The 15,594-nt window shown below is 41.6% G+C and overlaps 1 protein-coding gene across 4 annotated transcripts in view; it reads right to left on the bottom strand.

Annotated features, from left to right (window-relative positions):
• fhod3b (formin homology 2 domain containing 3b) overlaps positions 1-15,594 on the bottom strand; it is a 93,180-nt gene that overhangs the window by 30,387 nt on the left and 47,199 nt on the right. For all 4 annotated transcript variants that reach the window (XM_083918721.1, XM_083918724.1, XM_083918722.1 and 1 more), the window contains exons 4-5: positions 7,823-7,890; positions 5,177-5,282 (exon numbers count right to left, since the gene is read on the bottom strand). In XM_083918721.1, coding sequence (XP_083774847.1) covers positions 5,177-5,282; positions 7,823-7,890 — 174 coding nt within the window. The remainder of the gene's footprint in view (positions 1-5,176; positions 5,283-7,822; positions 7,891-15,594) is intronic.

Genomic DNA, 15,594 nt, shown 5'->3' with positions numbered 1-15,594 from the left:
AATTTCATAAACACCTGCAGCTGAATGGACTTGCAGCAGTCAATTTGCTGGTCAAGTCACTCATGAGGATAGGGTTAGGGTTCTGCTTCCTGTCTATATTTGTTTACTGTGACACACTTTTGGTACAGAGAGTGCCGCACAGACTTGTCACTGGATGATCGCTTTTGCTGATCTGCCACAAATAAAATGTAATGCCACCACACTGAGAAACACTATAGAGACCCACAACAATCTAAATAAAAAGGTCTTGTGTTTCAGGTGCGCTTGTGAAAAAAAGACTTCTGCCCACTAAAGTTACTACTGTGTGTGACATTAACATCGGGACTGAGCTCTGTATTGGGAGCAGTGTTCCGGGTCCCAGACAGTTTAAGAGGCAATGAAACACTTGACTAGTACATCTCTCTTTCCCCCTGAAGCCCTCTGAGCAGCTTATTCTGGAAACCAAGAAGTCAAGGTGCTTTAACTTATGGCGTTATAACAGCTGTGTCATTAAAAACAGAAGATCTCAAAATGCTAGCAGGAGAGAGGGAGAGAGAGAGAAAGAGAGATACACAAATAGAAAGATAGAGGAAGAAAATATTAGAGAAACCTACACTAATGAAATATGGGCATTACACAGTAATCTTTTTGACCTTTCACAGCACAACTCCCATTTCTCTGGAAGCTATGAATTCACAAATATAATTTATACAATGCAAACCTTTTTATATACAATATAATACAGCATGTGGTGAGATATGGCCTTCCGGGTATGAAGGTAATTTATGTAATGTTTAAAGGTATAATGTGTATTATTATCCTAAAAAATAATGTAATGTATGAACTAATACAAAAGTAATCCCTCTCAATCATCACTTATGACCCGCTCGAAGTGTGTGGTGGTGTATTTGGAGAGACCCTGTCCTCTGCCTGGATTTTCTCTTTTTTCTTCTTATATTGGTCTGTTCAGGACATTTACGAGTGTCAGCAAAGAAGCACCCACCCCAGCCAATAACTGCCACTTTGTTACACCCCTCCCCCTCAGCGTGGCACAGTGACTGACAGGGCATAAGGCGCACACACACACACACACACACACACACACACACACACACACACACACACACACACAGATCCGATCCTGTAATAATGATTTGGATGTGGAGACACATTCTGCTTTCAGGTGTGAACAGACGTACTGAGAGCTCTCCACTTGTGATCTGATCACTCAGGACGGATGTTAATAGCCTATCAGGTAAAAACAGGCCCTGAGTGCTCTGTGTTTAACAGTAAGCAATACTTATTATATATTAAGAATTTGTCTTCCAAAAACGCATCGAAGACTGCTTTCAAAGATTTAAAAAAGACTGTTTAACAAAATTCCTATGGAAGCTTTACTTCCAATTTGATTCCACTGAGACTTAGAGATAGCAGGTGTGCAGACAGAAAATGGCATGGCCTTTAAGAAGTGCAAACAGAGTGTTGCTAAAACAATGATGATAAATGTCAACAGTGAACATTTCAAAGCAGAGAGTTGACTGTAACAAGTTTGTCTTTTATCTGCCCTCTCTCTGCCGCTCCCATTTTACAGTTACCAATTAAAGACAGTTGCTACTTTTGTTATTGCTCTTTCTGTAAATACTACAAGTTGAACAATGATCCAAGAAAAACCTTGTTATTTGTTCTTCCACCTCGCCTCCAAATTTCGCTCTGGATAATAAGTACCGTAGGGATCTTTTTCTGTCCACGGTGAAAAAGTTTGAGCTTATTGCAGAAACATCTTCGTCCTTTTGTACAATCTGCTTCATTATAGAGCTTTTGGGCTGTCAACTGTGATAGAATGCTGTGTATTTCTTTTTTATGTGCTGCTATTAGAATAGCTGAAAAGACATATTATTTATTTGTTTTTAAATATTTTGACTGGTTGGTTTGAAAAGGGTGGTTAGCACTGTCGCTCACAGCAAGAGGGTTCCTGGTTTGAATCCCGACTGGGGCCCTTCTGTGTGGAGTTTGGATGTTCTCCCCGTGTCTGCGTGGGTTTTCTCCGGGTTCTTCGGCTTCCTCCCACAGTCCAAAGACGTGCACGTGTTAGGTTAATAGATGATTCTAAATTGCCCGTAGGTGTGAATATGAGTGTGAATAGTTGTCTGTCTCTGTTATGTGCCCTGTGATAGACTGGCATACTGTCCAGGGTGTACCCCGCCTGGTTGTAGCCATTTTCAAAACTTGAATTGAAGACTGAGGATCAAAGATTCGTATAAAAGACTGGATAAAATATAGATGAAGTCTCCATCAAGTCTCTCATAGGATTCTGAAGACCCAGATGAACATGGGTGGCTGCTGGTGGCTCTGGCTGCCGAACTCCTGGCTAATCAAAGGATGGACAAAGAGGGGTTTGAGAGTGGATGAAGCTGAGGCAGGCCGAATGAAGCTTACAGTTTATGCTCGCTGCCTGTGATGGCACCCACCTGCCACTCAAAGCAGCCAGCCCTTAACTATGTGTAACTAAGTCTAATATAAGTTAAACGGGTCAGTTGTATTAAAATTAACAGGGAAATTAGCTATAGAGTCTAAAAACAGTTTTTGTACCAGGATGCAAACATGTTCATTTTTGCTGTGAAGTTTTAACATGAGGCTTTTTGGGGATTGACACACTTTTGGAGCCAGCCTCAAGCAGCCAGCCTTTCACTTTCACTTACCGCTAAAAATGTATGATTTCAGCAACCGCTTTAGAAAGATTGATGATGAAGGAATTATGTATTGAATTAAACATAACCTCTTTCATAATTTCCGAAACAAACAACGTGTATTCTTGTTTCAAAAATAAAGAATGAATAATTAGCCCTTCATTATCTCTTTAGCCCCTCTGTGTTCAGGCTTACAGAAGGAGCAGATGGCATAGGCACCTCTAAGAAAGTGACCTCACACCCTTTCCCACTGATGGGGTGATAAGGGCAAACAAGCTATCCCCTGGGCCAGAAAACGCACGTCTCCAAGGAGCTAAGTCCAGGTCTGGAAGCCCTCTGAGCCAGGTGTGAGGGGCCCTGAGAGGGGCCAGGCCCGAGCCAGGCAGACCCAGAAAAATACCCACATCACTGAGGGAGCACTAACTGGCCACAGATACCTCCAGGGCTTTAAGAATGAAAAAGTGAGGAAAAAGAAAAAAAATGAGATGGTGTAGATTGCTGTGAGAGCTGCAGTAACTGCCATTTACAATGAAGGCAATGTTCCAGAGAGCTAAGGCTGGGAACCTGTTCTTGTAAAATGCATGCAGACTGGTGTACACGTGTGACTGGGCCTTTTTCATCTACAAAAGAACCAAAAAGATTGACTTTTATTCATGAAAGAGAGCAAGATTGTTTTGTCGGGAGGTTTTTAATGCACACCAGACAGATGGGTTCAAGGCTGCATTCCTACTTCTTTTTTTGGTTCTTTTACTGGCCTCAACTTGAAAAGCATTACAGTAAAACATCCACATTAGAAGTGATCAATGTTTGATACCAAAGTGATTACTGTTGTTTCTTCTTTCTCTCTGTCTTTCTCTGCATGTGTGAAAATTTCAGGCATCAAATTTACTAGCCTCCTGGGAGTCCTTATGACATAGCTCCTTTTGGAAGTCATCAACAGTAAAGCAGCCAGATCTACATACAATTCTGACCTGTGCATCTGCGTTCCAGCAAATGCTCGACTTGTGTTCTCCAACACATGGCTCACGAGGGAGCTACATCTGCAACACTCACATTTTCTCAGCTGGTCAGGAGAAATTAGGTCAGGAGTTGAAACAGGTGAAAAGGGCTTTTGGGAGCTTGGTAGTTTGGTTTAGTTTCTCATGGTGATGTAGAGATACATGAGGGGAAACTGCAGAATCTGCAGAGATGAAGCGATAAATTAGCACATGAAAGAATAAAGAGAGTCCCACAGACAGATGTTTTATCTGAATTCTCTGGGAGGTAAGGGGGGGGGGCAGCACAAAAAGGAGGAGTGAAAAGATATGAGAAGTGGCCTCATCATTCACAGCACAATGACACTAACAACTCTTACATGTGGTCAACTCTGAAGTTTCCAAAAGCCTGTCAGTCTCATCCACTGCCTTGTTTTGTCCATTTACCCCAAGTGATTTACTGTATCCGTCTGAGTCAGAGACCAGGCAAAGTTCAGATGAAGCATCAAGCATTAAACATCACAGCCTGCAAAGGTAGTCCTGGCACGGGTCATGTTCATGTTTATAACTTGCCCTGGGGGCAACATCAGTACTTTGTCACCGACATCCACCCTTTGCTCTTTTTTCAATAACAGAAAAGGTCAAAAGAGCAGGTTGGAAAATGAAAGAGCAAGCATTTACAAGCATGAAGCATCTACTTGAATAAACATGAGGGGGTAACATCTGATTGAAATGTGCACCCAAAATCATGAGGGTTACGTAGACTTTGACTCCTTTTTGCGAGGCTTAATGAAGAACTAACAAAAGAATCTGGACTGTGCAATTGCAGTCTTCAATGGAACCTTTTACTAGTAAAGTTGGATCCAAGCGCATGTGTTTATGTCCACGTTTATATTATGTACTACACATAAAAAAAAACAATTAACTAATGACGTACTGGCTCAGGTTTTTAAAGATTAAGTGCAACTAATTTTCATTAAAAGATGACGCAACACAGGAGGGAAAATAAAAATGACAGAAAGAAAAAAAAAGAGAGGGGAAATTTGTTTTATTATGTGCAATATCCTGCCAGAACTTTTATTAGCTACTTAAGCATGTGTGACCTGCCCCCTCACAGCAGGCTGTTAAATGGTAGTGACCTTGAAGCGAGTGCTATGAATCCCTGGTCCTCTAGTGTCCCCGAACCAATGCCCTTGCCCCTGCCCCTCCCTGATCTTAACACACATGATTTTTCACCTAACCAACATGGGACAGATAAATCTACCAGCTGCTAAACTTGGCCTAGTTTCCACATTATCTGTGACACACGTTTGACTTTGTTTATACGCCTGAGGTGCGTTAGTGTGAAAAGGTCATCAAGCACAATCATCAATTAGCGTGGTGTATGTAAGCACATGTGGTTCTGGATAGGTTTATGGAAAGAAAAGTGTTACAGGATTGATTAATAACATCCTCGATTAGCATATGTTGTAAATTGAGGTGTGAGAAAGTATGCTGTGAGTGAAAAAGGAACGGTGCTGTTCTCGGTGGACGTACCCCTGAGGATGTAATTCTGGTAGTTCTGGTCGGCTTCAGCGCCCACTTTTATCAAACACGTCAGTCCCTCTGCCACCACAAACTCGTGCACCAGGTCCTTGTCATCCTGGAAAGAGGTCAAGGAGAAAGAAGGGAATATTCAATATCTATCATACATCACAGACAGATCCAGAGACCATATTGTTTTAATATGCTTTCTTTTAAATAATTCAATTTGATGGATCAAGTTACGCCTCTCACCACATAACTGTCCCCAGAGCTACGTAAACCTTTGCATGACTGTTGGTTGCAGATTATAGACTAAAAATGAAAGAGGACGCAGAGAAAGAATGATCTGCGACCTATTGTTTAACAGCACACACAACTCTTTCTGATTACTTAAAAAAGCTTTATGTGGTAAAGAAATAAATCTACACCCAAAACAACTGCAGGAACTGTTGAGATGAGTTATGATGACCTTTATGTTCACAAATTATACGTATGTCTTATGCGCAAAGTGGATATATTACTTTTCATGCTTCAAGTAGGCAAATGTGATGGAGCAAGACAAACAAAAACAAAAATTTTGTGGAGAGAACAGGTACTCAGACTTCTTTATGCGATGTAACATTTGCAATAGTGCATGAGCGCATTTCTCAGTTCAGCCTTTACAAAATCTTCAGCTCAATAGAGAGGCCCTCCCCTTCAGGTGGACCACCATGACATTGAAAAATATGCATGGTAGTTAATGGTCAGCGACAAATAATAATAATAATAATAATAATAATAATAATAATAATAATAATAATAATAATAATAATAATAATAATAATAATAATAATTTGAATTATGCCATGAATTACACATATGATGTTTGTCAATTTTAAAGATAATTTTCTAAGTCAAGAAAAGCTGCAAATTTTTGTAAACTTTTGAAATATAATGCCCCTTTCACACTAGCTGTTCGTTGCGGGTGCCGTTGGGGCTTTATTACACGTGGCCTTCTGTGTGAAAGATACAGAGACGGAATTGGGGGACAGATCTGTTGCGCCTCTGTAGTCACAGAGCAGCAACAGCGGCAAACACACGTCTGTGTGAATGGTGAATGACACATCATAGTTGACCAGCAAGCGGGTCAAAAAGTGACAAAGCAGCATTCAGAGTAGCCTAACTTATTAATGACTTACAAAATCACTGAGTGCAATCTGATCTCCGTCTCTTTCTTTTCTCTCTGCTACGGTGCTGCTGTCCGTCTCTTCTCTCCACTGACAATTGTGCTACTATAATAAATAAAGTTGGCGGTTTGAAGGTCAGGTCGTGTTTGAGTGATAGATTAATGGTGCAGATCGGTTCAAACACACTAGATGCCGACTCCTCTTTTGCTACTGGAATGAGGGCGTTCTGTGTGAAACACAACTGTGGTGGCATTACGCCACCTTGGTTCTGTGTGAATGAATAAAAAACTGCAGTTGCGGCGTTCCTTCATTCATATGTTGCAGAATCTCTGTGTGAAAGAGACTTAAGACCATGAAAATAGGTCATTAGAAAGACTACACAGTTTGTCTCTTAGCGTAAATTGCTGGACATTTCTTTTTTTTTTTGTTTACATTTAGTTAAAGCTTCTGAAAGTGCAATGAGTGATGCAATCCAGTGGCGATTGCATCACTCATTGCACCCCCCCCCCCCCCCCCCCCGCAAAAAAAACGACTAGAGCTGTGTTTGGCGACTCTGTTCTGTTACTCTGCGGTTTCTTTTCCCAACGAGCAGCGTCACTCACACTCACACTCACAGGCAGTCACACTTCACAGTAGCCTGGCGCAGCAGCTCCAGCTTGGCCAAGGCTGTTTAAGCAGCCTAAATCTGCTGGCCATTGAGAAGACACTGGTTAAGTCCCTGGAAAAGATGCCGAGTTGGTACAACAAGGTCACAGATCATTTTCTTGAATAGGAACAAAGGGTTGAATTTACATATAAATAAACAAACACATTTATGATGTAGGCTGGAAAAATTAGCTTCTCCTCCTTGAAAGACTAGTAGCCGCCACTGATGCAATCTGCTTACAATGTGTCCAAATCCATGCTGCTTTGGCCTCCCCACTTCAGCCCTCATTTTGTCCTTGATGACAAAACCACCTGCATCTCTCACACCTGTCAGTGATTCTGTAACTGTTTTGTGTTATTTAAGACTCGTACATTTAAACTGCACTACTGCAATGTAGAGAAGTAATACAATATAAGTTTTAGGCCTGGTGGATATTTTATACCACAAGAAGAATAATCGATATTGTCTACAACCAAAACTCCTCCAAGCCTCTTGTGTGTAAAATTGAGGTATTCCAATCTATTCTGAGCCTCCATCAATGTCTGTTGCTCTCTTTTCCATCGAACTCTCGGTTAACCCTCCCCCTCTATGGCCCGCTGCCCGCCAGGCCAGCCCAGCCCAGCCCAGTGTGTGAAGTATGACCAGACCTGAACACAGCTGCCACGAAGGCAGACTCTCAGCAGCACAACTCTGCCTCAAGAAAACAATGCCTTTGTCCAAGTGTGAGTGCGTGCTGATGCATGTGTGCACGCTACATATAGTTCTTGCATGTTAATATGTGTACATTCATTCAAGCCATGGAGCACAGCAGAGGATACTTCACCCGAGGATAATAAGGATAATTACCTGAAAAATCTGCTTGAGGGAAAAGAGGGCTCTCCGTAGCTCCCGTCCAGTTGAGTTATACAGTTTTTCTGTGCGAGAAAAGAAAGAGTAGAAAAATCAGCTGACAGTCACACGTGGTATCTTTCCATTGTGCTAAAAAGTTAATAAAGCAAATGGGCAAGAGACTCGGAATCATTGTGACTGTGCCCATCTACTGTGTTTTAGTGCATCACGTGCATCCCACATTTCCATGATGAACTAAAAATTTCTCCTTCAGAATAACTTCCTTGTGTCTGCATCATGCACACATCATTCACAGCAATTATCCTGAGTAGCTAAATGTGAAAAATGTCTTGCGAGAGTAAAAGTGAGAGAAAAAGAACAGTAGGAGCAACTCGGAGCACATCTGTGGAGAGTTAGTGAACAGTGGATGTTTCCTGCTGACAAAGCCATATCTGTAGCTTACCATAATACAAAGTCAAGGCAGAAACTTAAGCCAATGGCCACCACAATGGCTAAGAAACAATACACCCATTAATCAGTTATGGAAACACCACAGAGCACCAAAAGAGAGATGTGATAGATGACAGATGCTTGTGATGGAGGCGACCATCTCCTGCAACTACTTCAACAATCCTTCACCCTGTGTGCAGTCTGCAGAGCCTGCCAGGGAGTGGCAGCGTTGAGCTCAATCCTTGTAGCTCACTCATCACTACTGTGTCTCTCTGACTCAGCAAAACCTGCCTCATATTGCTGCAGATACAGCAGCATACAGGCTAGTCCAGTCCAGGGCAGTACAGTATAGTTTAGTTCTCTCTCTTTCTTCTTCTCTCCTGGGCATTTCTTTTCATTCACCCATTGCTTTCTTTATTGGGATGCATAATGCTCTTTTTGTCTGCCATTGACAGATTTTCTTGCTTGAGGGCATGACGACTTGTATTAGTCAGCAAAGATTTGACTGGCATGTACACAAACAGGCATGATGATCAAAGCAAGGTAGTTTGTTTCTCTCTCTCTCTCACACGCACGCACGCACGCACGCACGCACGCACGCACGCACGCACGCACGCACGCACGCACGCACGCACACACGCACACACACACACACACACACACACCCTGAACCAACATAAAGCACTTTGTGACTCTAGTCTGTTTGCTGCACCGCTGCAGCTGTTGCAGACCTGACCGAATGGACAGGATTGAATATTGATATATTGATTGATCGATTGATTGATTGATAAACATGCAACTGAGAGAAGCAAATAAGAAGACAACATACATACATAAACACAAATAAACAAACACAGAAATGAATTGTGCCAGTGAGCTCCTTGTCTTTACAAACAGCTGCCACTGATTCTATAGAAAAGCTAAGAATCACACACTAATGAGTATGCGATATATAGAGCAACAGGCTACAATTTATCGTTGTCCCTTCAGCTGATGAACTGAGAGAGAGAAAGAGACAAAAACAGTGTGTACGTGTGTGTGTGTGTGTGTGTGTGCGAGTGTGTGTGTGTGTGTGTGTGTGTGTGTGTGTGTGTGTGTGTGTGTGTGTGTGTGTGTGTGTGTGTGTGTGTGTTGCCAGTTCCGCAGGCAAAGTTCAGGCTACCTGTAGACACTGGACCAGACAGAGTAGGCACTCTTGGTCCGATGTCTTTGGGTGCCTTTCTGGTGACACAAAGCATTTTCACAACACTCATAAAACATCACACTCAGTGACAGCTTGTATTTGGAGGCCTACTGAGACAAGTAACATGCAACATCAGAAAATCCAAGCCCTCTGTGTACACAACAATTTCGGAGATAACATGTCAATACACTATTTAAAAAAAAACAACCTGAATAAATAATTAAATATCGCTCAATCTATATTAATAAAGATAAATATGAGTCAAACTTTGGGTTCAATTTCTGTATTACATTCCTGGGTTAAAACTCGCCATGCTCCAAGACATTTCATCGCAGGGTAAGGTTGTCCACAGTAGTCTACACACTTATTACATGCATATATTATGGTGTATTCAACGCTACTTCAGACTGATAAGACATTGGGGAGGATCTGTGATGCCAAAAACTTGGTACTGGACCATATGTGGTTAAAAGGCTCCCATTAACAAGGTTTTATAGTGCAATCAAACAGCACTCAGTCCAGTTCCAGCAAAGTTCCTTATCTCCAGAAAATGTGCTGTTTCTAATTTATGGCTCTGATGGTATTTGGTAAGAATGCAGTGCAGAGCTTTAAATGTTTGGTCCACTCAGTGCCATACATGGCTCAGATGCAGGATGAGCCGATGAGTATTGGTCTTTTACGGAAGAGTCCCAGCCAGTCACTGGCAACAACATCTACAAAGAATATATCTCTACAAGTCCAGAGGTATTATGAGGGGAAGCTGTGTGATGTTGGTGATTTGTGTCTTTATAAACAGAAGGAAGGAACTGTGACCAGGCCTTTTCGGCTCAGGCCCCCCCAGCTGTGGAACTCACAGACTGAACATCGCGGGGTTGCCAAGTCGGCATCATCTTTATAAATCTCCTCTTAGAAATGACAGATATTTATAGTTGCATCTTTCTTTTCTTTGAGCCAAAAGTTTTTATTTTTTAAACTTTTTGCTCTATTTGTAATCATCATCGTTGTGGTAAATTGCTATGTAACTCTACTGATAAAAGTGATATATAAACAAATAATTATTAATTAATAATATTTTATTTAAGTTTTATTAATGTAAACTATAGAAATACCAAACACCTAAACATCTTGTCAATTTCAATGTATTTAAAGTTCAATTTAAAAAAAATGTTTAATACAGATTCATATTATTTTTCTAAGCTCACTGTGGTAGATTCTACATCATGTAAAAAGCAGCAAAAGCTTTTTAACTACTGCAGCCTCTGCTGCAGGTCAAGGTAAGGCCACATGCATTGACCTGTACTTCAAGAAGATGACTCAAAGTTAAGATTAGGAATCTCTAAGCAGAGAAGCTCTCTGATCACTGGAGCGGAAAGCCAGAGGAAGATAATCTGGGTTACTCATCACACCTTCACCATACAAAGCAAACTTGATTTGTGGTCCCATTTCAACCCAAGTCGTGAATCAGCATGCTCTTTTTCTTCTCAAAGTCGTAACTGCACATCCTCACCGAATGTTAATCAGTCAACAGATAAATCAAACAGAGCACCGCTAAACAAGCACTGATGCACAGATCACAGCACAGTGAGCTAACAGTATCTGGGGTGCCCCTGGGTTTGAATAATTCCCAGGAACATGTTTTATGTGTGTATGTTGTTGTGTATGAGTGTGTGTCAATCAGCAACTGCATGGCAGAGAAAATTCTTCCATGCAGAGTTCCACTGACATTCACTTCAATGAAACGGTCAAAGTTATTTCTGCCCAACACTAAATGAAGCCCATCTGCAGGAACAGACAGTTCCTTCCCTGTCCCTGTCCACAGTCCACACACTGATGCACCTCTCAGAGGCCCATCTCTAATGAGAAATAGCTCAGTGGGGATTAGTTCCATACCATTTGGCACAAATATGCACCCAAAAGTATGGGCCATCTAAATTTCCTTCTTTAGGAAAAGAACCTAGATGATTAATTTCTTTGGGGTTCCGCAATCCGCCTTGGGTTGGAGAATATCATATGAAAAATAAAGGTATGTATAGCCGCCAACCAGCACTCCCAAAAAGTTGTCAGACTGACTGCAATGTGCAACCAAAAAGCCCCTGAGTGGAAACCATCACTTTGGGATTGATTCACTTTTGGAGCCATACTCAAGTGGCTGCTTGACGAACTGCAGTTTTTGGCACTTCTTTGTTAGCTTCATTGCAGCTTGGTTGCCAAAAAATATACTGTATAAGCGAAAGTGCAGCTGAGGACAAGCATCCTGTTTTATCTTGTCATCTTTACATTTCCCTCAGGCTTTTTTACTGACAAGAAGTTAAACAGGAAAATGACTCAACAGAGTGAAAGTGTTGATTTTGATGCCCCATATAAACGTACCACATAGAGCAGATGTTTTATCCTCTTAAATTGTCCTACACAGTCAAGTTTTCTCAGCTGGAAGAGCTACAGGGATGTAATGGTCTCATAATTATAACAATCATTAAAGGTAGTAGTGGAATTTCTATAATCATCAGGAATGTGCTTAACTACCTGGAGTAGAAGAGCAAAAAGAAAACCTGCTGTGGCGCCTGGTACATTCAGACAGGCCAGGACTTCATGGATGGTTGTGCTGCTGAGGAGACAACTTTTAGAAGCAAATCTGTCTTGTGCTGCTTCAGACACTTTCTGATTCTCTGTGTCAGTGCCAGCACATTCCAGAAATGCTGTTTTGCGCAAGTCATGGGTCACTTTTTATTTATATCCGCATGCCAATCTCAAGCCAAGACCCGTCCCCGCCACTCACTGCTGGGCAGCTAACAAATTATTTAGAAGAAAAAAATGTATTCCAATTTTCCATCTGAAAACACATCTAACATCCTTAGCTACTCATCTGTTTGTATGCCTTTGTTTCCAGAAAGTGCCATAAAATGAAAAGGATGACTAACACTGCTCATGCTTCAAGCCGCAGGCGGAACACATAAACCACATCCAAAGCACAGCCAGGAAACCCACAAAGACCCCACTGGGCAGGGCAACCCCACACTACTGTAAATTAAACTGTGTTTGCTTTCAGTAGTGGAGCTGTCAGACAAATAGCCGAAGTGGAGGATCCCCCAGCATCATACTTGTGATTGTCTATAAAACTGTCTTACAATGCACAATTACAGTAAATCAACATCATGTGAGATGAAGATTCTAAGGTTGAAAAATACAATACGTTATGAGACCATGGAACATTTGCTACCAAGCTGGGAGGAAACAGCAAAAACCCACATTATCCACAGAGCCAGCCCCTAATGTTGCGTCTAGAAAGGTAGGTAAGCTAAGTAAAAAAACAAAAGCAGTGAGAGTATCTTTGTATGAGAAAGGGGAGAGAGAAGCTTACACATGGTACCAGCCCGTTCTCATCCCAAGGGCGTCAAATTTATTAAGGCCCTCTACGTTTGACACATTCGCAAATGGCACCCTTGATGCATCAATTTAGTTAGATAAAACTTCAGAGACTACAGGTGGATTATGGGTTGGATGTATGTGTGTGTAGCCTTGCAGAAATAAAAGTCGTGGTATGCTGCAAAGTTCTGGTCTGGTCAAAATTGGACCTTAAGAGTGGACTTCAGTCCCAAGTGACCGCCCTGCCCATGTCTAAATTTAGTCCCATCTCAGAGAGCCTGGAGCCCGTTCTACTAGTCAGTAAAGGCCACTGACTCTGTGAGAGGTGACGGCGGTCAGACTGAGCTCAGGCCTTTGGAAGACTACAGTGCTGTTTGCGCCAGCACCGCCACATCATTGCCTGTCATGTGTGAGGATAAAGGGACCCATCTTTCATTTTTATCCCCTGGAATTTTCATGAGAAACCCTTGAGTTTACAGTATGCGTAATGGTCCTCTGCAGTCACGAAACACAGCAGCACAACAACATTTACAGTGCTTCCTTCTCATTTTTTCCTTTTCTCCTTTCTCACTCTATAAGGAAAAGCTCCTGTTCCAACATTTACGAAGAGAAAACACAAGTAATTAAGGTGGAAGACCTCCCAACATGTGCATTGGCTTGTAATATGCTACTTTGTGGACTGCAGTTTCTTCTGCTGTTTTATCCCTTTCTCCCTTAACAAAAACATAAGGTGAATGATGGGTCAATAAAAGTAGATTATAGCACTCAGGTGGAAATCATTAAGCGGGAATGCAGGTAAGAATGAGATCACTTTCAACGTGTTTTCAAAGTCGATCAAGGCAATTATATGGACGATGTGTGTGTGTGGGTGTGTATGAACACACACTGCACACACTCACACAGGCAGTTTACAAAGTGCACTGAGGAACGAGGACATTAATTAATTTGTTCCTGTTGCCTGGAGTTTTTTCAAATGCTTTGGAAGTTGTGATGGAAGACATATGGAGATGATGGTTTAGATTAGAGCAAACTGAGTCGGGCCACACAGACTACAGAAGCCTTTGTCATTGGCAGCAGGCCTCACAGGAAGACCTGGATGGACCCACAGGGCGTGAAAGTCTCTAAGCAGACACACAGCTAATGCACAGGACACGATCCAAATCATCAGAATAACTAATAAATCTGGGCTTAATCTAGCAATGAGAACAGTTAACAACATACAGTGCAGGAGTTTAAAAACTTCTGAGTCAAATGTGCGCTGCATTTATGTGTTTTACTATCTTTAATATAGATCATTTCTAAGGCTCACAATAAAACATGTCTGGGCACACGTCCTTTCAACTATATTAATGACAGTGTTAGCAACATGCAAATCACGCTAACTCCTTCTGATTCGATTTCCTTCTCAGATGTTGTACCTGGACTTCCTCTGCACATCGTGCAGAGCGCACTGTCTACAGGAGCAGTGAGGAGATCGGGTTTCTGGGCTGCGACACTCTATGCTGGCAGAGACATTTGATACAAAGGCATACCGCAGCTTAGTAATAAACACAAAACCTGGCCGGCAGAACTCAACAGCACTCATTGTCCCTCTGTGGAAACGGGGAAATTGGATTGTTGTGTTTATTGATGTGTTTACATAAGACTTCCAGTGAAGTTTATATTTTTGTCAGTCACAATAATTCAATAAGGCCGCAGTGGCATTTGTCTTTTAGCCTTAAGTAGTTTGGAGCAAAGTCATCTCTAAATCTTTTCTCTATTCAGAGCAGTGGTGGAAAGTAACTAAGTACATTAACTCAAGTACTATACTTCAGTACTACTAATTATGAAGTAGTTGTACTTTACTTGAGTATTTCCAATTTATGCTACTTTATACATCTACTCCATTACGTCTCAGATGGAAATATTTAGCTTTTCACTGCACTACATTTATGTGACTATTTATGTTACTTTTTATATTAAAAAAACAAACATGATATGATGCAGTACTATACTACTAACCCACCCAGGAGAACAAAAATCTAAAATTGGCTCAAAATTGAAGGACTCTGACATTAAAATAATCTAACTGGTATTTATTAGCAATAAGAAACAGAATATTATAATATATAATAAAAGGGCCATTCTGCAGAACAAGTACTTTCACGTTTAATACTTTAAGTACATTATGCTTCTATACTTTACTTAACATTTTGACGTAAGGACTTTTTATTTTGAGAGTATTTTGAGACTGTGGTACTTGTACTTTTACTCATGTAAAGTATCTGAATACATCCTCCATCACGGCTTTAGAGGTTGAAAATGTTCTGCAGAGCAGTTAAAGGGCATCACAGGCTAATTATATCCAGGTAAGTCTCTTCAATAAAATGCACCAGCCATCAAGATGGTATCTGATGCTGTGAGAGAAAAACAGTATTGGAAAGCGAGGGTGGAATCTGCAGAATTCCAGACGAAGAGAGACATGACAGCAAGGCCAATGTGAGGACAGACAAATCTTTCATTAGTGCTTGCCTGTCTAATGAGTCATTCCTTAGCTACCAGGTGGGGTGGGATGGGGTGAACCCCCCCCCCCAAAAGAGTCCCCTTTCTGATGCTTTTTTTTTGTAGCCCACTGCCCCCTTTCACCCCCTCAGCAGGGTTTCCTCACACTCGCCACCACTGACACAGATAGGTAGTGGAGCAGAGAGCAGTGTAAAGGCATGTTCTCGTTCAGTAGACCAGACAAAAGCCTGACACAGATATAAACAAGGGGACTGACAAGTGATGTCGGTCTAGTTGGGGGTGGCGACAAGAA

The sequence above is a fragment of the Echiichthys vipera genome, assembly GCF_963691815.1.
Source record: "Echiichthys vipera genome assembly, chromosome: 8".
In the NCBI taxonomy this organism is placed as follows: domain Eukaryota; kingdom Metazoa; phylum Chordata; class Actinopteri; order Perciformes; family Trachinidae; genus Echiichthys; species Echiichthys vipera.
The sequence above is the reverse complement of the archived record's forward strand: the minus strand, read 5'-3'. Positions and strand labels throughout refer to the sequence as shown.